General features: G+C 49.3%; 1 protein-coding gene across 6 annotated transcripts in view; it reads left to right on the top strand.

Moving 5' to 3' along the window:
* The window catches only part of tpra (translocated promoter region a, nuclear basket protein), a 38502-nt gene that overhangs the window by 1092 nt on the left and 14615 nt on the right, over positions 1-22795 (top strand). For 5 of the 6 annotated variants that reach the window (XM_030364276.1, XM_030364279.1, XM_030364275.1 and 2 more), the window contains exons 4-35: positions 119-206; positions 285-388; positions 478-642; positions 1664-1756; positions 2035-2115; positions 3186-3273; positions 3417-3554; positions 3996-4090; positions 4495-4692; positions 4846-4953; positions 5079-5305; positions 5552-5715; positions 5898-6022; positions 6340-6488; positions 6830-6992; positions 7457-7591; positions 8932-9072; positions 9509-9713; positions 10402-10571; positions 11440-11580; positions 11661-11777; positions 13771-13974; positions 14158-14333; positions 14489-14636; positions 14872-15009; positions 15659-15790; positions 16168-16298; positions 16585-16795; positions 17367-17516; positions 17691-17804; positions 19014-19118; positions 22452-22622. In XM_030364276.1, the coding sequence (XP_030220136.1) occupies positions 119-206; positions 285-388; positions 478-642; positions 1664-1756; positions 2035-2115; positions 3186-3273; positions 3417-3554; positions 3996-4090; positions 4495-4692; positions 4846-4953; positions 5079-5305; positions 5552-5715; positions 5898-6022; positions 6340-6488; positions 6830-6992; positions 7457-7591; positions 8932-9072; positions 9509-9713; positions 10402-10571; positions 11440-11580; positions 11661-11777; positions 13771-13974; positions 14158-14333; positions 14489-14636; positions 14872-15009; positions 15659-15790; positions 16168-16298; positions 16585-16795; positions 17367-17516; positions 17691-17804; positions 19014-19118; positions 22452-22622 (4575 nt within the window). The remainder of the gene's footprint in view (positions 1-118; positions 207-284; positions 389-477; positions 643-1663; positions 1757-2034; positions 2116-3185; positions 3274-3416; positions 3555-3995; positions 4091-4494; positions 4693-4845; positions 4954-5078; positions 5306-5551; positions 5716-5897; positions 6023-6339; positions 6489-6829; positions 6993-7456; positions 7592-8931; positions 9073-9508; positions 9714-10401; positions 10572-11439; positions 11581-11660; positions 11778-13770; positions 13975-14157; positions 14334-14488; positions 14637-14871; positions 15010-15658; positions 15791-16167; positions 16299-16584; positions 16796-17366; positions 17517-17690; positions 17805-19013; positions 19119-22451; positions 22623-22795) is intronic. The other variant, XM_030364277.1, reaches the window with a different exon arrangement.

The following is a 22795-nucleotide window of genomic DNA, read 5'->3' as shown; positions in this document are numbered from 1 at the left end:
TCTTACTAGGCCCATAACCACCTACCCACCAAGTTAGAGCCTATCCATGCCCAGCTCTGAGACCACACACCTCCCTCCCCACCTCCCTACCTGTGTGACCTGCGTCCTGTCCCCCCAGACGAAGACCAAGCATGAGATCGAGGCGGAGAGGCGGGAGCTCGCCCGTCAGTTGGAGAAGAGGACCCAGGAGCTGGAGCACCTGACAGGTGAGGACCTTCTCACACACCTCACAGGCTCTAGACTAGAGGCAGGAGGTTGTGTTTTACACTGTTGTGTGTCTCTAGAGGATGTGAGGCTTCTGAAGGAAAGGCTGGCAGAGAGCAACAGGGTGAAGATGGAGGTCCAGTTGAAGCTGGATGAGATCCAGTCTTCAGAGGCTTCTATCCAGGTACCTGCTGCACACACTACACACCGCACATAGTATACAAACACTGCTACACACGCATTACACAACCTTGCAAATGTGTGTGTGTGTAGGGCCGTGAGAGGCGTGTGGTGCAGGAGAAGCAGCTGCTGCAGCAGCAGACTGAGAGGCTGAGCGCTGAGCTGAAGACCAAGTCAGAGGAGCTGCTGTCCTCCGCCAGGGAGAGGGGGCAGGAGACCCTGGAGCTACGCTGCGCCCTGGACAACACCACGGAGCAGGTAACTTGGGGGGTAGCTTATCCAGTGCTGCCCTAGGGCCATATGAAATCCGTTTTATTTTTTTCCAAATTCCGTTTTGTTTTTTTCCAAATTCCGTTTTTTCCGTTTTAATTTTCATTAATTCCGTTTTTACACTTAAAATCATCAGAACGAGTGTCAAATAAGTGCGAACTAATACAATTTAATCAGATAGAAGACTACATTTATTAAAACATCACAACATTGCACTGTTTTTAGTGCTTCAAATAAAAACATGACATAAATATTAAAGTGCTTATAAACTATTTTTTTATAAACTCAAATTGTTGTTTGAAGGGGCGTGCCCTGGCTACGGCGTTCATTGTTTTTCATATGGATTTTGGACTTCAAGTGGTCATCGCACGTATCTTTGCGTTTCCAATCGATAGTATGTTGACATATTCTACAAAACACCTGAGTGATAGAAGTGTTTTGGATATTGTTCGGCTCTGAATTTGGGGTTAGAACCGAATTACGGGCGCTTCAACTTCTTCTTCGGCTTCTTGTTAGGAGCGGGACCTATTGCTTGCGTGGTGGACCGGGGATTTTTTTTTAACATTGTTGTGCGAGTGACTGCTAAACATTCAGTGACGTTAATGTCACCTGTGTTGTTTCCCTTTTCCCTCGAAACTGAATTTCACCAAAATAATGGCGAATTCCGCTGCATTCCGCTGCATATTGTAAATGTGACGTCTGATGTGCCTTGTCCCTGTTGCATGTTATATGTGCTGAAGAACAGGATCCTGCTGGAAATCAGTTATTTTACTAAGACAGGCCCGTTTTAAATTGTAACTTTGTTACTTTTAATACTTTCCTGCTTAATAAAATAATAAAAAAAAATTATCAGTTGATTCCGTTTTTATTGTCCAATTCCGTGATTCCGTCAGCGTTTTCGTTATCGCGGATTTCATAGGGCCCTACTGCCCTGTCCCTGGTCATTAGAGATAATCCTCGTGGTGGTACAGGTCTCTCCTCCATGGTGGTAATGGTCTCCCCTCCCCAGGTCAGCGGTCTGCAGGGTCAGCTGGCCGCCCTCAGGGAGGTCAGCGAAGGCCACCACAGGCGGGCGGAGGACCTCAACAACAAGTTGAAGCAGGTAACCAGCGACAGTAAAGGAGCAGCAGTGTGTGCGTGCGTTTGTGTTGTGTGTCCCTGCAGTGTGTTTGGGTTGTGTGTCCCTGCAGTGTAAGGAGCAGCAGTGTGTTTGTGTTGTGTGTCCCTGCAGTGTGTGCGTGTTGTGTGTCACTGCAGTGTAAGGAGCAGCAGTGTGTTTGTGTTGTGTGTCCCTGCAGTGTAAGGAGCAGCAGTGTGTTTGTGTTGTGTGTCCCTGCAGTGTAAGGAGCAGCAGTGTGTTTGTGTTGTGTGTCCCTGCAGTGTAAGGAGCAGCAGTGTGCGATGGAAGAGAAGTACCGTAATGAACTCAACGCGCACATCAAACTCTCCTCCCTCTACAAGGTAATGACCAACACCTCTACTCTATATCACTAGTCCTCTAAACCAACCTCTACTAGACCTCTACTAGACCTCTAACCTAACCTCTACTAGACCTCTAACCTAACCTACTAGACCTCTACCCTAACCTCTACTAGACCTCTAACCTAACCTCTACTATACCTCTGACCTAACCTCTACTAGACCTCTACCCTGTCCCTATATCACTAGTCCTCTAACCTCTACTCTACATCACTAGTCCTCTGACCTCGCCTCTACTAGACCTCTAACCTAACCTCTACTATACATCTACCCTACATCACTAGTCCTCTAACCTCTACATCAGTAGACCTCTAACGTAACCTCTACTCTCCATCACTAGTCCTCTAACCTAACCTATACTAGTCCTGTACTCTACATCACTAGTCCTCTAACCTCTACTCTCCATCACTAGTCCTTTATCCTCTAATTTACTCTCCGTCACTAGTCCTCTAACCTCTACTCTCCATCACTAGTCCTCTAACCTCTACTCTCCATCACTAGTCCTCTAACCTCTACTCTACTCTCCATCACTAGTCCTCTTACCTCTACTTTACTCTCCACCATTAGTCCTCTTACCTCTACTCTACTCTCCACCACTAGTCCTCTTACCTCTACTTTACTCTCCACCATTAGTCCTCCTACCTCTACTCTACTCTCCACCACTAGTCCTCTTACCTCTACTTTACTCTCCATCACTAGTCCTCTTACCTCTACTTTACTCTCCACCATTAGTCCTCTTACCTCTACTCTACTCTCCACCACTAGTCCTCTTACCTCTACTTTACTCTCCACCATTAGTCCTCTTACCTCTACTCTCCACCACTAGTCCTCTTACCTCTACTTTACTCTCCATCACTAGTCCTCTTACCTCTACTTTACTCTCCACCATTAGTCCTCTTACCTCTACTCTACTCTCCATCACTAGTCCTCTTACCTCTACTTTATTATCCATCACTAGTCCTCTAACCTCTGCTCTCCATCACTAGTCCTCCAACCTCTACCTGTAGTAAATGGGTCTACTCCTCTCACGCTGCATGTGGTGTGTCCTGCAGGGGGCAGCATCTGAATCTGAGGACAAGAACCAGGAACTGGGCCGGGCGGTGGAGGAGCTCAGCAAACTGGTCAAGGACTCTGGAGAGGGTGAGACAGCGACTAATGAGAGAGACTAAATGATACAAATACCTGTATCTGATCAAGTGAAACTAACCTGAATGTGCACCAGGTGTGGTGGTTAATTGGTTAATGGATGGCTTCAGTGGTTAACGGTGTCTCTATTGCCATAGCAAATAACGCGCTGCAGAAGAAGCTGTCTGAGGGGGAGGAGCTGAGGACTCGTCTGCAGGCGGAGCTTAAAGAGAAGATGAAGAAGATGGAGAAGGAGGTGGAGAACGCCTCCATGAAGGCAGCGAGCAAGCAATGCTGTATGTACACTATCTCTGTTCGTCTGTCTGTGTTATGGCTCATTGTCTAGGGGCAACCATGATTTGAAAGACACGAGAATTACTGAAAAGTGGGGGTTTTATTCAGGTTTCCACATAAAGTCATACAAGACTCAAACGGCCAAACAATTATTGTCTCGCGCAGGAGACAAACGGAAGAGGTGGCAATGCTTAAGCCCAACCACAAATCTTCGTGTTGAGAGAGAGACTTCCTCCGGATTCTGGTCTGCTTAAGTAGCCTACCCCACCAGGTGTAGCCAACAATTTCCAATTGGCAGGTGGAAGCAGGGCGAAGCCAGAAAATAATCCACAAAACATAATAGGACCAGCAGGGAGTGCTAGAGTGCATATACAAACTAAACAAAATAAAGAGACGTGCGCACACACAGTGTTCCAGGTGTGTTGACTCTGTATGTGTTCCAGGTGTGCCCTCCCTGACTGAGGAGCAGCTGGACTCCATGTGTCCGTCAGCGGCAGCCATCGCTGAGATAGTGAAGCCGGGGATGAAGTTCTTTGAGGTGAGACCCCCCCCCCCCCCCGCCCCATAACTCATATAGGACTCCTATAAACACAGCTATGTAGAACTGTGTATATAGCTCTCTATATACACAGCTATGTAGAAATCTGCACTTTCTATAAAACTGTATCTATCTCTACATGTGTGTCTCTATGCAGCTGTACAACGCGTTCTCCAGTCCCAGCTCTCTCTAACTGTATCTAGCTCTATAATGTGTATCTAGCTCTATGCAGCTGTACAACGCATTCCCCAGTCCCAGCTCTTTCTATATAACTATCTAGCTCTATAATGTGTATCTAGCTCTATAATGTGTATCTAGCTCTATAATGTGTATCTAGCTCTGTAATGTATATCTAGCTCTGTAATGTATATCTAGCTCTATAATGTGTATCTATCTCTATGCAGCTGTACAACGCCTTCTCCAGCGCCCAGTCCCAGCTGCAGCTGGAGAAGCAGGAGTCGCGGCGGGTGAGCCGGGTGCTGGATGAGATCGTCCAGGAGGTGGAGTCCAAGGCGCCGGTCCTGAGGAGGCAGAGGGAGGAGTACGAGGCGCTGCAGAGGTCCATGGCCTCGCTGTGCAACAAGCTGGAGCTGGCCCGCGACGTGAGGACCTTGATTCATTATAGAAGATAGCTAACAGACCATATACGCCTTGTAACAAGCTGGAGCTGGCCCGTGACGTGAGGACCTTGATGCATAGAATGGATACATGGATGGATGGGTGAACAAACAAACATGTGTTTCTGATGACCTCAGGAGATCCACGGTCTGCAGAAGGAGAAGGAGGAGGTGAAGCAGCACTGCAGTGATCTGGAGAAGGAGAAGCTGAGGACAGAGAGACTGTTGGAGGACACTTCTACCCAGGTAGGAGACACACTCGGTCATACCCCCGTCTTTATATATCTATAGCTCTATAGATTCAGTAGATATCGATGTATTGTATAAAGCTCTCTGGTGCAGCATGCTAACCACAGCGGTGCCCTCCCAAGCTTTGCTCCCTGCTGGTGGAGAAGGAGCAGCAGAGAGGAGTCCGGGTGACCACGGAGGAGGACGCCACCTCCTCAGACATCTCCAGCTCCTCGGAGGTGGTCAGCCCGCGCCACATCTCCTTCAGCAGCGTCAAGGAGCTGCAGACGCAGAACCAGACCCTCTTGGGCCAGCTGAGAGGCCTGGAGGAGGAGAGGGACCGGCACACCGTCCAGATCACATCCTCACGGTAGCACAGTTAACCAGTTCACATCCTCACTGTTACCCAGACCACATCCTCAGGGTAACACTGTTAACCAGTTCACATCCTCACGGTATGACTGTTAACCAGATCACATCCCTACTGTTAACCAGATCACATCCCTACTGTTAACCAGATCATATCCTCACTGTTAACAAGATCACATCCTCACTGTTAACCAGGTCACATTAAGGCTCATCTCGTCTTTTTTCCTGTCCCACCTCTCCCCTCCAGGGTTAGTGAACTGGAGGTCAGGGTGGAGCAGCTTCAGAAAGAGGTGGAGCAGCTGAGGGAGCAGAGGAACCAGCAGAAGCAGCTGGCCGACTCAGGCTGCAGACAGAGAGACATGTACCGCATCCTGCTGACCCAGAACACTGGCTACAGCCTGCCCCCCCACGGTAACTCATACTACTGCCCTAATACTAACACTAATACTACAGCCTCCCCCCCCCCCCCCTACGGTACACACTACACTGAGACTATTACTGCTAAACTACCCTAGCACTACACTTTAACTACACTAATCCTCAACCACTGCTGGCTGCTACTCTGTCTACTACTGAGTCTCTCTGGTGTCCAGGTACAGAGGCCTCTCCCCAGCCAACTCCACCTCGCACGCCCATTCCTGCTACTCGTTCTACCCCCCAGAGACCTGCTGCTACTGAGTCGGCACAGATAGCCCACGCCAAGGCGGCCCTGAAGCAGGTACTGTAGTCTCTCTACCACCCTCCCTCTCTCTGGGTACTGTAGTCTCTCTACCGCCCTCCCTCTCTCTTGGTACTGTAGTCTCTACCGCCCTCCCTCTCTCTGGGTACTGTAGTCTCTACCGCCCTCCCTCTCTCTGGGTACTGTAGTCTCTACCGCCCTCCCTCTCTCTGGGTACTGTAGTCTCTCTACCGACCTCCCTCTCTCTGGGTACAGTAGTCCATTCAAGTCACTCTACCATCCTCTCTCTCTCGTGTGTGTGTGTGTGTGTGTGTGTGTGTGTGTGTGTGTGTGTGTGTGTGTGTGTGTGTGTGTAGCTGAATGATGCCTACAGTGTGTATAAGAAGGAGAAGGCGGAGAATGACCGGCTGCTGAGTGAGACGACGGAGCGTCTGCAGCAGGAAGTGATGGAGCTGAGGGCCAGCAAGGCCAAGATGGCCGCCCACACAGAGTTCAGCAACAAGAGGTGAGCTTAGCCTAACTCGGGTTAACTTGAGCTTAGCTAAGCTTATCTCGGGTTCCTTGTCCAATAGTCCTTGTCCTGCAGAGGGTTAGGTGATGCATCTATTTTTCTTAATTGATCAGTGCGAGTATAGATGGATATGTCAAGCAGTCCTTCTGTGGAACATTGCAACCAACAGAGTCCAACAGCGTCTGCACCTCCGCCCAGCCGACTGTAGGCTCCGCCCAGCCGGCTGCAGGCTCCGCCCAGCCGGCTGCAGGCTCCGCCCAGCCGGCTGCAGGCTCCGCCCAGCCGGCTGCAGGCTTGCTGAGCGCTGACCAATGAGCTGCTTCGTTGCTCCTCAGGTACGACATGCTGCAGGACACGGTGGCGGCGTACCGCCGGGAGATCAGCGCCCTGCAGGCCCGCAGCACCCGGACGGCTGCTCTGAACCAGCAGCAGGAGAGCATCATCCACACACTGACGCATGATCTCCGCCTGACCAATGAGAGGCTGGCCCTGGAAGAGGTACCGCCCACTAGCAACTCGCCTCTTTTAACGCGTAGACTAGAGAGGGAGCAGTACTAGAAAGTACTTGCATACACCTAGTAGTATACCCAGCAGTATATACTGTATATTACTGTTTATCCCTAGTAGTATGTATACTCAGCAGTATATATACTACTGATTAAACCTAGTAGAATGTACACTGCAGTATATATACTGCTGAGTATACATACTGCTAGATATTCTCAGCAGTATATATATTACTAAGTATACCTAGTAGTATACCGAGTAGACTAGACTTGACACGTCTCTCTCTCTCTCTACGTGTGTGTCGTCTCTCTACTTGTCTGTCTGTCTCACTACCTGTCTGTCTCTCTAACTGTCTGTCTGTCTCTCTCCCTGTCTGTGGGTCGGTCTCTCTCCCTGTCTGTGTTGCTCCCTGTCTGTCTCTCTACCTGACTGTCTGTGTGTCTGCCTTTCTCCAGGTGCGTGTGGAGAACATGTCCAAGGAGAAGGACATGTTGAGGCAGGCTGAGAGTCGTCTCTGTCAGGAGAAAGAAGTGATGTTGTCAGAACAACGCAGCCAGAACCTGCTGCTCAACAACCTCAAGAGCATCCAGGTAACATAGAACCACACATATAGATCCACACACATAGACCTGCATCCAGGTAACATAGAAGCACACATATGGAACCACATACATAGACCTGCATCCAGGTAACATAGAACTGTGTACACCTAGAAACACACACCTGCTGCTCACCAACCTCAAGAGTATACAGGTAACATAGTACCGTACCTAGAAACACACAAATAGAACTGCATCTAGGTAACATAGAAACAAACGCAGAGAAACACGCACACCTGCAGCTCACCAACCGCAAGAGAATACATTGCTTTTTGTGCTGCTAGCCTTTTAGTGAGATCAGAGAGTGTTGAGAAGGACGGTAATAAAATATATTTGGTAAGATGGATATAAGAAGAGAGACCCGCAGTGAATTCAACCTGGTCCACTTGACATCGGGTAGGTGCATGACAGTAGTAGGCCTACCGTATATCTTCAATAGCCCAGGCTTTTATTTGTTTCAATCACTGAACTTTCGAATAAAACTCTTGCTCAGCAAAGATGGGAAACACTAACATTTATTATTTAAACCAGTATGAATATTCCTACCGTACGTAGGCTTATACACATTACCAGGCTATCAAATAACGCCCACACAAACACGCACACGGTGGCGGAGTGGTAATCTGGAGAGTCAGGAGAATTCCCTGTGGGCCGCTAACGTTTCGGGGCTGTCGGGCTGATTACTGCGGGATAACAATATTGCGTTTATAAAAGTTCCTTGCAGCGCCGTCCGGCAGCCTGAGCTTTGCGCCCGCAACCTCTCACTCACTCAACACGGCGCAACACTAACAAACTGTCAACGTCGCAACCAAGTCGATTTTGTCTAGAGGGGAGTAACTTGGTGGCCCCTCCCGAAGTGGTACAGCCCAGGTGGGCCTTGAACTGCGATTGGTCAGAAAGACGTAACGGCTAATGACAACATTGAACTATCGTGCAGGCTCGAACAGAGTGACACACAAACACACACACACTTTTAAGGAGTTTTTCACTCGCTCCGTATCCTTGCTTGCCCCAACAAGTTTGTGCGGCGTACTTGTTGTTTTGTTTCCGGTGTTGCTAGATCCGGTATGGTGTTGTCGTTTTTGTAACGCAACTAGTTGTTGCTAGACAGCAGGTGAAAAAACTATGTTTGCCAAGCCAAAAGAGTGTTTATCGCGCAATAAAAAAATTAACGCAGTTAAAATTGGTTTGCGTTAAACCGACAGCATTAATAGATATCCATAGATATTGGTTATCTATGATGTATATAGCTGTATCTATAGCTGTAGATATCTGTATCTATAGATGTTGATGTACTGATGATGGAGCTGTCTATTTCCCACTCTCTCTAGTTGACAATGGAACGCAATGAGGCAGACACTTGCCAGCGACTCAGCAGTAAGGTGGAGCACCTGGAGGCGGAGCTTGTTGCCATGAGGACCAAGATGGACCAGGAAGTAGAGCAGAGACATGCGCAGGGCCGCAACATGGACGTACGTATGGTATAGGGTCTGTATACATGGAGAGGGAGGGACTGCCCTGGTACAGTGTCTGTATACATGGAGGGGAGGGACAGCCCTGGTACAGAGTCTGTATACATGGAGAGGAGGGACAGCCCTGGTACAGAGTCTGTATACATGGAGGGGAGGGACAGCCCTGGTACAGAGTCTGTATACATGGAGGGGAGGGACAGCCCTGGTACAGAGTCTGTATACATGGAGAGGGAGGGACTAGGTCAGCCTGAAGCCACCCTGCCCTTGAGCTATGTTTATTCAGTGGTTTGACTCCTGTCCTCTGACACGTGGAGCCTCGAGACCAGAGAGGATATGGATCAGGTGACTCTGTGCTGTGATTGGTCCAGGCCCAGCTGTGACTCTCTGTGCTGTGATTGGCCCAGCTGTGTGACTCTCTGTGCTGTGATTGGTCCAGGCCCAGCTGCTGGAGGCCAAGAAGCAGCTGGAGAGTCAGAATGTCCTGCAGCAGAAGACCAAGGAGCTGCTGGAGCACCAGGTGGATGTGCTGCGGACCCAGCTGGCCTCCTCCTCCTCCTCTTCCTCCCTGGAGGCCGGAACCATGGCGACCGCCGCCTCCGGACCGGCCACCCGCGGTGCAGGGCTGAGGGCCCCCCCCAAAGGTGGCCTGTCTCTCCTCTGACCTGTCTATCTCCTCTCTGACCTGTCTATCTCCTCTCTGACCTGTCTATCTCCTCTCTGACCTGTCTATCTCCTCTCTGACCTGTCTATCTCCTCTCTGACCTGGCTGTCTATCTCCTCTCTGACCTGGCTCTCTATCTCCTCTCTGACCTGGCTCTCTATCTCCTCTCTGACCTGTCTATCTCCTCTCTGACCTGTCTATCTCCTCTCTGACCTGGCTCTCTATCTCCTCTCTGACCTGTCTATCTCCTCTCTGACCTGTCTATCTCTTCTCTGACCTGTCTATCTCCTCTCTGACCTGTCTATCTCTTCTCTGACCTGTCTATCTCCTCTCTGACCTGTCTATCTCCTCTCTGACCTGGCTCTCTATCTCCTCTCTGACCTGGCTCTCTCCCTCCTCATTGTCCTGTCTATCTACTCACTCTACTGTCCCTTCTCTCTGACCTCTTTCTTTCTTTCTTTCTTTCTTTCTTTATTTATTTTTCTCCTCACTGACCTGTCTCTCTCTTTTTCTCCTCACTGACCTGTTTCTCTCTTTTTCTCCTCACTGACCTGTCTCTCTCTTTTTCTCCTCACTGACCTGTCTCTCTCTTTTTCTCCTCACTGACCTGTCTCTCTCTTTTTCTCCTCACTGACCTGTCTCTCCTCACTGTCCCGTCTCTCCTCCAGGAGCAGCCTCCCCCGCCCAGCAGGAGGTGTCAGAGCTGAAGGAGCGTGTGCGAGGAGCTGAGGAGCAGAGCGGGGAGCTGAAGGAGCAGCTGAGGAGCGCCACGGCCAGCGTGGAGCAGTACAAGGCCGTGGTGCTCTGCCTGGAGGACAGCCTGAAGAAGGAGAAACAGGTCCGCTGCCCCTCCTCTCTCCCTCCCACCCCTCCTCTCTCCCTCCCACCTCTCCTCTCTCCCTCCCACCCCTCCTCTCTCCCTACCGCCCCTCCTCTCTCCCTCCCACCCCTCCTCTCTCCCTCCCTCCTCTCTCCCTCCCACCCCTCCTCTCTCCCTACCACCCCTCCTCTCTCCCTCCCACCCCTCCTCTCTCCCTACCACCCCTCCTCTCTCCCTACCACCCCTCCTCTCTCCCTACCACCCCTCCTCTCTCCCTACCGCCCCTCCTCTCTCCCTACCATCCCTCCTCTCTCCCTCCCACCCCTCCTCTCTCCCTACCACCCCTCCTCTCTCCCTACCACCCCTCCTCTCTCCCTACCGCCCCTCCTCTCTCCCTACCGCCCCTCCTCTCTCCCTACCATCCCTCCTCTCTCCCTCCCACCCCTCCCTCACTACCTCCACTCTCCATCCCTCCCTACTCTCCCTCACTACCTCCACTCTCCATCCTTCCCTACTCTCCCTCACTACCTCCACTCTCCATCCCTCCCTACTCTCCCTCACTACCTCCACTCTCCATCCCTCCCTACTCTCCCTCACTACCTCCACTCTCCATCCATCCCTATGCCCCCTTCCTCCTGCTGCTGCTTGAAGATAGAGAAATTAATTCACTCTTTTCCTAAATCCTTATTCCTTTATCCTCCGTAGTTCTCCCTGTTGTGTCTGGTTGGTTGCTAGGCTTTAGTAACAAGGTTGTCTAGTTGCTAGGCTGTAGTAACAAGGTTGCCTGGTTGCTAGGCTGTAGTAACGAGGTGTGTCTGGTTGCTAGGCTATAGTAACAAGGTTGTCTGGTTGCTATGCTGTAGTAACGAGGTTGTCTGGTTGCTAGGCGCGGGTTCCTCTGGAGCTCAGGCTGAAGGAGCTGCAGGAGGTGCAGCAGCAGCTGGAGAAGAGGATCCAGGATGAGCAGAAGGAGAAGGAGCAGAGCCTGGAAGAGGGGCGGAGCGCACTGGTCGCTATGGAGAAACGGGTACGCACACGCACGCACGCACATCCGCACACGTACACACCCACACCTTGTTCTGGGGGTGTAATGCCGTGTGTGTCCAGGTGGGGGAGCTGCAGCGCAGTCTGAAGAGCAGCCAGTCGGAGCAGCAGGAGGCGCTGGAGAGGTGTGCGGCAGCCGTCAGCCAGGAGCAGAGAGCCACGCAGGACAGCATCACGCAGGTACACTGCACACTGTGCTACACTATACACTACACACTATACTAGGCACTATACCACACTATACTGAACTACACTACACTTAACTACACTATACTTTATATACTACACTATAGGGATGGGTCAGAATATTTGATTATTCGTTCCCGAGGGTCAAATTCGATTTTTAACATTTGGACCGTTAACATTTTTTCACAAGCCATAACTTTGTTTCCCTAGTAACGCCTGAGGGTTTGACTAATACCTGGAACAATAGAGTACTAAAGTGAAAACGTCACGTTGTCCTGGCAACCGGATTTTCAGTTCTACACAGCTTTTGGCCGTGTTCTATAAGATATTCTAGAACAGTCAGGGAGCTCTGGCGGGAGGCCGGATATATCTAAATAATATAATATCTAAATATCTATGATATAATATCAGGGCCAAAAGCTGTGTGCGCCTATGTCGTCAAAATCCACGCATCATGTAATGCAATATTTATTACATTATAAAATTGCCGTTTTATTTTTCAAACATTTTCTTATAAACTATTATCAAGGGGGTCGTCAATATCACAGTTTCATGTAACGCGGATGCAACTACTCCAAACTATTGAACAAATCGACACACTTGTATCTTCAATAATATCGAAACGAAATTTCGATAGCTTTTATACTTTTTTCAGGATTAGTTTCTTACCGGCATAGTTTTCAGTTGCTCGCATTGATTTCCGTTGTCGCCAGAGCATGAGGAAATTCAGGCACACACACACACGCAAAAATCGACGACGGAATCCATCTATCATTGATAGAATCGACCGTCGGCCCATCCCTACTATATATTATTTAGATTAGGGATGGGCACGGTTATTCGAATATTTGATTATTCGAAATGACGTGGGTATTAGACTTTAGCTGTAGCAGACTTCTTCTAATTTCTGTCTTAAGTTAATACAATTTTATTCATTAGCTGTATTAATTACATATTGTTCATTAAATGTGTATACTAATGCCATTTCAAATATGTAAAGTAGAAAGAAAGAAAAAGCACAATTGCAATACATTAGATACATTTTTATGCCTCTGCGCATCACGTAGTTTAAACTTGCAGGCAGCGCGCACACTAAAGAAATGGTGACCAAAAGAAGCGAAGGGTGGAAATATTATGACCAGATTGGTGAAAAAAATGTGCAATGCAAACTCTTTGCAACGCAAAAATACTGGCTATACCGGTAACTTCCATTCCAGCGGAGAGTCTTTTCGCCTATCCCCCTAGCGCTGCAAGTGCAGTTCTGTTGATATCCAAGCCCACCAGTACTTTTTGCTGTTGTACTTCAGTTACTTGAATCTATTCAGTTTGTGCCTTAAATTTACTTGAATCTAATTTCAGTCGGTACCTTAAGTATGCAATACTGTTCATTCATATTCTTGTCTAAAAAGGATGGTTTCGTTTCAACTCGTTTTGATTGAGCATACTGATATAGCATTTGATTTCCTTATTTATTTGTCGAATAGATGGAAAACGAACACATTTGTTTAGTGAAGGCCAGATCACAGAAGCCCTTCAGACTACAGTATGAGTGCACTACACTTTATTATTTTTTTTCGTAGTTCGGTTAACGGGTTACTAAAATTAGTTTTATAGAATATTGATATGCCTTCAAATGCCCATCCCTAATTTAGATATAGAGCTCCGGGAGTCCTCAAACGGTAACAATCACTTTCTCCTCCTGCTGTGATTCACTCTGGAATGCAGGGAGTGATCGCTGATTGGCTGATACCCCTTCAGAGGCATTTATATATAAATAAGATGATAAAACTAACAAACCGTGATATAATACCTTTACCGTCCATGCCTCAAATCATGCCGTGATATAACTTGTAGTCCATACCGTACAGCCCTATTGCACTACACTATACTATAATCCCCTTGTATCTTCTCCTCTTGTCTTCCCTCCTATCTCACATCCTGTCTCTCCTCCTCTGGGTTCTCCTCTTGTATCTCCTCCTCCTGCCAGACGAGGCTGGCAGCGGAGGCTCAGTCTAAGTACGAGAGGGAGTTGATGCTCCATGCAGCGGACGTGGAGGCCTTGCAGGAGCTGAAGAAACAGAGCCAGAAGGAGGCGGCGTCCAAGAGGCGTCTGGAGGAGCAGCTCAGCAACACCTCCTCCTCCCTGAGGGAGAAGACCGCTGGCTGGACCGCCCTGGAGAGGAAGATGAAGGTGAGGAGCAGCAGCTGGAGCCGTCAGTCCAACTCTTTAATGGAGCTGTCATTCACTTTGGACCAAAGGGTCGACCCGTCTGGATAGAGGAGATAGATAGAAGAGCACTAGGACCACCTCACCCTGGGGTTCACTAACCTCTGAGCAAACACCTGACTGACGGTTCATGGGTCTGCCCTCCAGGAGGACCTGGCCAGCCAGGCCCAGCGCTGTGGGGACCTGGGCCGGCAGAACAGCCTGCTGCACCAGCAGATGGACCAGATGGCCTCCAGTGCCAAGCAGCTGCTGCCGCCTCAGGCCCTGGACACGTCCCTCAGCGAGGAGGGGAAGACCACCCAGCAGATCCTGGAGATACTCAGGTGAGGACTGTAATGAACTGAACAGGTTGTGTGATGATGTCCTCACTAGGTAGGTATTAATAAGTGTGAGTGTGTTTCCTCCCTAGGTAGGTATTAATAAGTGTGTATGTGTCCTCACTAGGCAGGTATTAATAAGTGGTGTGTTTCCTCCCTAGGTTTGTGCGTCGGGAGAAGGAGATCTCCCTGGCACAGTGCGAGGTCTCAGAAGGAGAGGCTCAGCGCTGCAGGCAGAGACTGGAGGCCCAGGAGGTCGAGCGCAAGGACCTGCAGGATGCCCTCAACACCGAGAGGGACAGGATGCAGGTGAGACAGCACCCTACCAGATCTCTATCCCTGGGCCTCTACACCCCCTGGGCCTCTACCCCCCCTGGGCCTCTACCTCCCCTGGGTCTCTACCTGGGTCTCTAAACTCTGCTTATAAGGAACACATGAGCAGGAGAGCCAAAGCAGGCCCGTGACGTGGGGGACTAGGATGTTGCGTCAGACTGAAGTGTAGCCTGTCTCCATAACGTTGGTGTTCCCCGTCCCGCTCCCCCAGGACTTGCTGAAGAACGTGTCCCAGCAGGAGGAGAGGCTGAAGAAGATGGAGGACATCAAGGAAGTCCAGGAAGCCAACCGGCTGCTGAAAGCCGACCGAGACCGGCTGGAGCAGGAGCTACAGCAGGTCACCGCTAAGGTAAGGGTTAGCATAGCATCCAACAGCTACAGCTGGTCAACGATAAGGTAAGGGTTAATATAGCATCCAACAGCTACAGCAGGTCAACGATAAGGTTAGAGTTAGCATAGCATCCATAGCTACAGCAGGTCACCGCTAAGGTTAGAGTTAGCATAGCATCCATAGCTACAGCAGGTCACCACTAAGGTTAGAGTTAGCATAGCATCCATAGCTACAGCAGGTCACCGCTAAGGTTAGAGTTAGCATAGCATCCATAGCTACAGCAGGTCACCACTAAGGTTAGAGTTAGCATAGCATCCATAGCTACAGCAGGTCACAGCTAAGGTTAGAGTTAGCATAGCATCCATAGCTACAGCAGGTCACTGCTAAGGTAAGGGTTAACATAGCATCCACAGCTATAGTAGGTCACCGCTATGGTTAGTGTTAGCATAGCATCCATAGCTACAGCAGGTCACTGCTAAGGTTAGAGTTAGCATAGCATCCATAGCTACAGCAGGTCACTGCTAAGGTTAGAGTTAGCATAGCATCCATAGCTACAGCAGTTCACCGCTAAGGGTAGAGTTAGCATAGCATCCATAGCTACAGCAGGTCACTGCTAAGGTTAGAGTTAGCATAGCATCCACAGCTACAGTGTCTCCTCTGTCTCCAGGTGGGCAAGCTGCAGAGGGACATCGCCCCCCTCCAGCTCTCCCTCTCCCAGCAGGCCGAGCGGATCGGCTCGCTGCAGGCCGAAAAGCGCCTCCTGGAGGAGGACCTGAAACGCTGGAGGACCCGGGCCCAGGTAACCATGGTAACGGGATGGTTCAGAGGTACCATGGCAACAGGATGGTTCAGGGGGACGGGATGGTTCAGGGGGACGGGATGGTTCAGGGGGACGGTATGGTTCAGGGGGAACATGGAAACGCGATGTTTCAGGGGGACCATGGCAACGGGATGGTTCAGGGGGACCATGGCAACGGGAGGGTACAGGGTGGTCATGGCGACGGGATGGTTCAGGGTGACAATGGCGACGGGATGGTTCAGGGTGACCATGTTGACGGGAAGGTTTAGGGAGACCATGGCGACGGGAAGGTTCAGGGTGACCATGGAGACGGGATTGTTCATCATCACTACTCTGGAGCTCCGGATGTGTGATGCGTTTTGGTTTGGTTTCCACAGCAACTGATGAGCCAACAGAAGGACAGCGATGTTGAGGAGAAACAGAAACTGGCCAATGAGAGAGAAGCTCAGCAGAAGCGCATCACGCACATGGCAGAGGAATCTGCCAAGCTGAAAACGGAACTGGCCAGGTACAGCCCAATGAACAGAACGTCCAGAACGTCCAGCTGGGGTTGGGTCGCCACATACACACAACCACACAAAGTACACAACCTTTAGCTGGTGTACAGACACCACATACACGCAACCACACAAAGTACACAACCTTTAGCTGGTGTATAGACGGCAGACGCCACATACACGCAACCACAAAACCACATAATATACACAACGTCTAGCCAGTGTGAATTAGGGAGCGGTTTAAAACCACACACTGAGGTCAGTGTGGGGTTGTTGTTAACCTGATCTGGGGTGCAGGGCCAACGCCAGCAGTAACTCGGCCCAGGCCCAGCTGCTGGGGCTCAAGGACAATGTGGCCCGGCTGAGCTCGGAGAGGGACAGCCTGAAGAAGGACACGGAGAGCAAGAACAACGATATCCTGGAGAAGAACAAGACCATCACTCAGGTCAAGAAGATCGGCCGCCGCTACAAGACCCAGTACGAGGAGCTGAAGGTGCAGCACGACAAGGTCTGTAGCTCCTCCAACATCTACATCTCCTCCAACATCTGCTCTGATCAGCATCTAACATCTCCACCCTGTGTATAACAGTCCTCCACCCTAACAGCCCTCCACCCTGTGTATAACAGTCCTCCACCCTAACAGCCCTCCACCCTGTGTATAACAGTCCTCCACCCTAACAGCGCTCCACCCTGTGTATAACAGTCCTCCACCCTAACAGCGCTCCACCCTGTGTATAACAGTCCTCCACCCTAACAGTGCTCCACCCTGTGTATAACAGTCCTCCACCCTAACACTGCTCCACCCTGTGTATAACAGTCCTCCACCCTAACAGCGCTCCACCCTGTGTATAACAGTGCTCCACCCTGTGTATAACAGTCCTCCACCCTAACAGCGCTCCACCCTGTGTATAACAGTCCTCCACCCTAACAGCGCTCCACTCTGTGTATAACAGTCCTCCACCCTAACAGTGCTCCACCCTGTGTATAACAGTCCTCCACCCGAACAGCGCTCCACCCTGTGTATAACAGCGCTCCACCCTGTGTATAACAGTGCTCCACCCTGTTTATTCTTGCTGTAGCTGGTCGAGGAGGCTGCAGCTAAACCAGGAAGGGATGCAGGGTCCGGACAGGAAGTGAGCCAGGAGCTGAATCAGGCCAGGGAGGAGCTGAATAAGACCAGGGAGGAGCTAAACTCCCACAAAGAGGAGGCGCAGAAGAAACAGGAGGAGGTAACATGAACCACAGCTTGATGGAGATGAAACCTGGTCACACTGTGGTCCCACTGGACCACTGCAACTGGGGTCACGTTGTTGTGGTCCCCCTGGACCACTGCAACTGGGGTCATGTAGTCTACTTCGGGTTTTCATTCCTTTCATTCTAACATATCTCCTCTTTGCCACCAGCTCCAGAAGCTGCAGCAGGAAGTGGAGGAGGCGCGGAAGGAGAACCAGAAGTCGAAAGAGCAGCTGCAGGAGGTCCAAACCCAGGTGTCTCAGAACCAGGGGCAGCTTACACAGGTAGCTAGTGTCCTCTACCGCTAACACAGATAGCTAGAGTCCTCTACCGCTAACACAGGTAGCTAGAGTCCTCTACCGCTAACACAGGTAGCTAGAGTCCTCTACCGCTAACACAGGTAGCTAGAGTCCTCAACCGCTAACACAGCTAGTGTCCTCTACTGCTAACACAGGTAGCTAGAGTCCTCTACCGCTAACACAGCTAGTGTCCTCTACTGCTAACACAGGTAGCTAGAGTCCTCTACCGCTAACACAGCTAGTGTCCTCTACTGCTAACACAGCTAGTGTCCTCTACTGCTAACACAGGTAGCTAGAGTCCTCTACCGCTAACACAGCTAGTGTCCTCTACTGCTAACACAGGTAGCTAGAGTCCTCTACCGCTAACACAGCTAGCTAGTGTCCTCTACAGCTAACACAGGTAGCTAGAGTCCTCTACCACTAACACAGCTAGTGTCCTCTACTGCTAACACAGGTAGCTAGAGTCCTCTACCGCTAACACAGCTAGGGTGTGTTCGAAACCGCGTACTTGCTTACTACTCCTACTAACTATGACGTCAAATTGAGTAAGCGAGAACTTAGTAAGCGAGTTTAGGTAAGCGAGTAGTATCCGAATGTCTTCTACTTCCGGAAAGATTTTGAGTAAGCATCGCTAGCTTACTAGACGTACTCAACCGCCCCAGAATGCACTGCGTCTATTCAAAAGAACAGTGGAAGCAATGGCGCTAAACGGGGAGCCGCAGCAGCAGTGCTTTTAATAATTGTTTAATAATTGTTTTAACATATCACCGCAAATCCTTAGGTTGAAGGTGTACTGTGACGTTAAATGTGACGTTTATATATTTATTTATAATATTTATTAACGGCGCCCGGCCGGTAGGTTATTGACGCGTCATTTGATTCACGTCATCTGAGGTGGTTAAGTAAGGACGGTCTTCTGAACGTCGATTACTCAAATGGATTACTCAATCATTATTTAAGGATTCGAGAAGTAAGCCAAATATTTAGTAGGTAGTAAGCAGTAAGCAAGTAGGCGGTTTCGAACACACCCCTAGTGTCCTCTACTGCTAACACAGGTAGCTAGAGTCCTCAACCGCTAACACAGTTTAGCTAGCACCACAAAAATATTTATAGCTAGGGCTAACCAAGGACCATGTGATGGATGGTGATTGGTCCACCAGTCTGAGGATCCCTGCTGGGTTGATGTGTTGTCAGGTCCAGTCCCAGCTGTCCCAGGCTCAGAGCCAACTGGCTCAGAACCAGAACCAGGCCAGCCAGTCTCAGAAAGACCTTCATCAAGCCAAGACCCACAGCCAGCAGGTACACATGGTGCATGAATCTAACAGAGATCCAGCAGGTACACATGGTGCATGAATCTAACAGAGATCCAGCAGGTACACATGGTGCCTCTACCAGGTACACATGGTGCCTCTACCAGGTACACATGGTGCCTCTACCAGGTACACATGGTGCCTCTACCAGGTACACATGGTGCCTCTACCAGGTACACATGGTGCCTCTACCAGGTACACATGGTGCCTCTACCAGGTACACATGGTGCCTCTACCAGGGGTCCACCAGGTACACATGGTGCCTCTACCAGGTACACATGGTGCCTCTACCAGGGGTCCACCAGGTACACATGGTGCCTCTACCAGGTACACATGGTGCATTAATCTATCAGGGGTCCACCAGGTACACATGGTGCATTAATCTACCAGGTACACATGGTGCCTCTACCAGGGGTCCACCAGGTACACATGGTGCCTCTACCAGGTACACATGGTGCATTGATCTACCAGGGGTCCACCAGGTACACATGGTGCATTAATCTACCAGGTACACATGGTGCATTAATCTACCAGGTACACATGGTGCATTAATCTACCAGATACACATGGTTCCTCTACCAGGTACACATGGTGCCTCTACCAGGGGGTAGCAGGTACACATGGTGCCTCTACCAGGGGGACCTTGAGTCTGACTGTTCGATCCGTCGCCTCTACAGTCTCTTTCATGTGATGTGAACACTGTGCGTTTCAGACAGGACTGAGCTCTCCGTCTCCACACAGAGCTGCCACTGTTTGGTGTCATGGTCTATGATGTCTTCAATTGGTCCATAATAGAGTATAGAGGGCTACTAAGCGTCTTAGAGTACCATATTAAGCGCTATATAAATTTCATTAGGGGTCCAAGCCAACAGGTTGGATCCCTATTGTTTTTGTAAGGATTATTATTTTTAGGGGTCCAAGCCAACAGGTTGGATCCCTATTGTTTTTGTAAGGATTTTTCCTATTATTATTCCCCCGTAAAAGTGGGAATACAGCCCAAACCGTAAATGTTGCACACACGCCAATTGCATGACTAGATCCAGGTCCGTGAGGACTACGCAGACGACAAAATCCAGACACGCCGGCCCCTAGGTGGCGCTATACCAAGGAATACGCGTTTGGGGCTATAACTCCCACACCGAACCTCCCACAGTCAAAAACTTGTACGCACATATTCACTGGAGTCTGCTGCATCTTTTGGCATAGGCCACGCCCATTTGCGTCTATAATTTTTTTGCGCAAAATCGCGAAAACCGCAAAACTGTTTTTTCCCTACTCCTCCCACATTTCTTGACCAATCGACACCAAACTTTGCACACGACATCGTCAGACAAACACGAAAAGAAAAACTGAAACATTTTTTGATCCGACCTTCGATTACGAAACGGTAGCATTTTGAAAATTTGTTTATTAGCTACGTTTTACGTCGAAAATGAAAAATCCAGAAAAATACCAAAATTAGCCATCGGATCAAGTCCAAATTTTACACACATGTCGGTGCTACCCTTAGTGGCGTTCGAAAAAGATTTCGGAAAATTTTGCCATAAGGGGGCGCAATAAACGAGGAAATTGTATATCTTCTAATTGGCCAGAGGAATGCTCTTCAAACTCAAGGGAAACCATCAAGGGGCAAACCCGAGTCTACATAGACAATATGGCCAAGAATTATTAATGTGGGCGGGAGTTATTTAGCAAAGGAAAATTGTCTTTGGAAAATTAAAAATTTCGCCACAGGGCGGCGCCAAAAAACGACGACATTGTCTATCTCCTATTTGGCCAATGGAATGTTCTGAAAACGCGTTTTAGGCTATAACTCCCACACCGAAGCCCCCACAGTCAAAAACTTTTTATCCACATGTTGTTCACGGTAGCGTTTTGAATACTTGCTTTGCGTTGTGCCGGCGAAACGCACATTTCTTGTCGCGTTGTGCCGGCGAAATGCACACTTCTTGGACCCCTGCATAACTGCTTGCAGTTCTAGTTATACTTACCTCCCTAAAAGTGTGCCCACATCCCAAACCGTAAATGGTGCCGACACGCCAATTGCATGACTAGATCCAGGTCTCTTCGGACTATGCAGACGACAAAATCCAGACATGCCGGCCACTAGGTGGCGCTATACCAAGGAATACACGTTTGGGGCTATAACTCCCACACCGAACCTTCCACAGTCAAAAACTTGTACCCACATATTCACTGGAGTCTGCTGCATCTTTTGACATAGGCCACGCCCATTTGCGTCTATAATTTTTTTTCGCAAAATCGCGAAAACCGCAAAACTGTTTTTTCCCTACTCCTCCCACATTTCTTGACCAATCGACACCAAACTTTGCACACGACATCGTCAGACGAACACGAAAAGAAAAACTCAAACACTTTTTGATCCGACCTTCGACTACGAAACGGTAGCGTTTTGAATATTTGTTTATTAGCTACGTTTTACGTCGATACGCAAAAATTCAGAAAATACCAAAATTAGACATCGGATCAAGTCCAAATTTTAGACACATGTCGGTGCTACCCTTAATGGCGTTCAATAAAGAATTCGAAATATTTCGCCATTAGGGGGCGCAATAAACGAGGAAATTGTATATCTTCTAATTGGCCAAAGGAATGTTCTTCAAACTCAAGGGAAACCATCAAGGGGCAAACCCGAATCTATATAGAAAATATGGCCAAGAATTATTAATGTGGGCGGGAGTTATTTGGCAAAGGAAAATTGTCTTTGGAAAATTAAAAATTTCGCCACAGGGCGGCGCCAAAAAACAACGACATTGTCTATCTCCTATTTGGCCAATGGAATGTTCTGAAAACGCGTTTTGGGCTATAACTCCCACACCGAAGCTCCCACAGTCAAAACCTTTGTATCCACATGTTGTTCACGGTAGCGTTTTGAATACTTGCTTCGCGTTGTGCCGGCGAAACGCACATTTCTTGTCGCGTTGTGCCGGCAAAATGCACACTTCTTGGACCCCTGCATAACTGCTTGCAGTTCTAGTTTATTATTATTATTACTAGTCGCCTGCATCGTTTGTCAAGTTACAAGCTGACATGATCGGGCGCACACATTGTCGTCATAGTGTGATGTTTGATGGTAGAAGCGGTGGCGGTCTGTTAGTTACTCCTCACCTGTAGACAACAATCACTGTGCACATAATAACAGATTATTAAGGGCCGGCAAGCATCACTGTTTATATTCATGAAGTCTGACTTCATAAAGTGCTAAAACTAGCTTCTTGACCAGCTGGGATTGGTTGTTTAGCTCCTGACCGTGCTGTGATTGGTTGTTTAGCTCCTGACCGTGCTGTGATTGTTTGTTTAGCTCCTGACCCAGCTTAAGTCGGCCCAGGCCCAGGCCCAAGCTCGTCAAAGAGAGCTACAGCAGACCCTGGCCAATCAGAAAGACCTCCAACAGACCCAGGTGACCACCCAGCAGAGTCACAACCAGGAACTCAACACCCTCAAGTCCATTGTCAGCCAATCAGAGAGAAAGGTACCCTCCTCCTTTTCCCCTCGCCATTATCTTTTATTGAAGGGTACTGATTTTTAGGATAATGTCTACCTGTCTAGTGTTCTTCCGTATGATAAGGAGGATCATGATAATGTCTACCTGTACTAGTTTTCTTTAGTTTGATAATGAGGATCATGATAATGTTGTCTACCTAC

The sequence above is a fragment of the Gadus morhua genome, chromosome 8 (assembly GCF_902167405.1).
Source record: "Gadus morhua chromosome 8, gadMor3.0, whole genome shotgun sequence".
Taxonomy (NCBI): domain Eukaryota; kingdom Metazoa; phylum Chordata; class Actinopteri; order Gadiformes; family Gadidae; genus Gadus; species Gadus morhua.
This window is presented reverse-complemented; position numbering and strand designations above follow the sequence as displayed.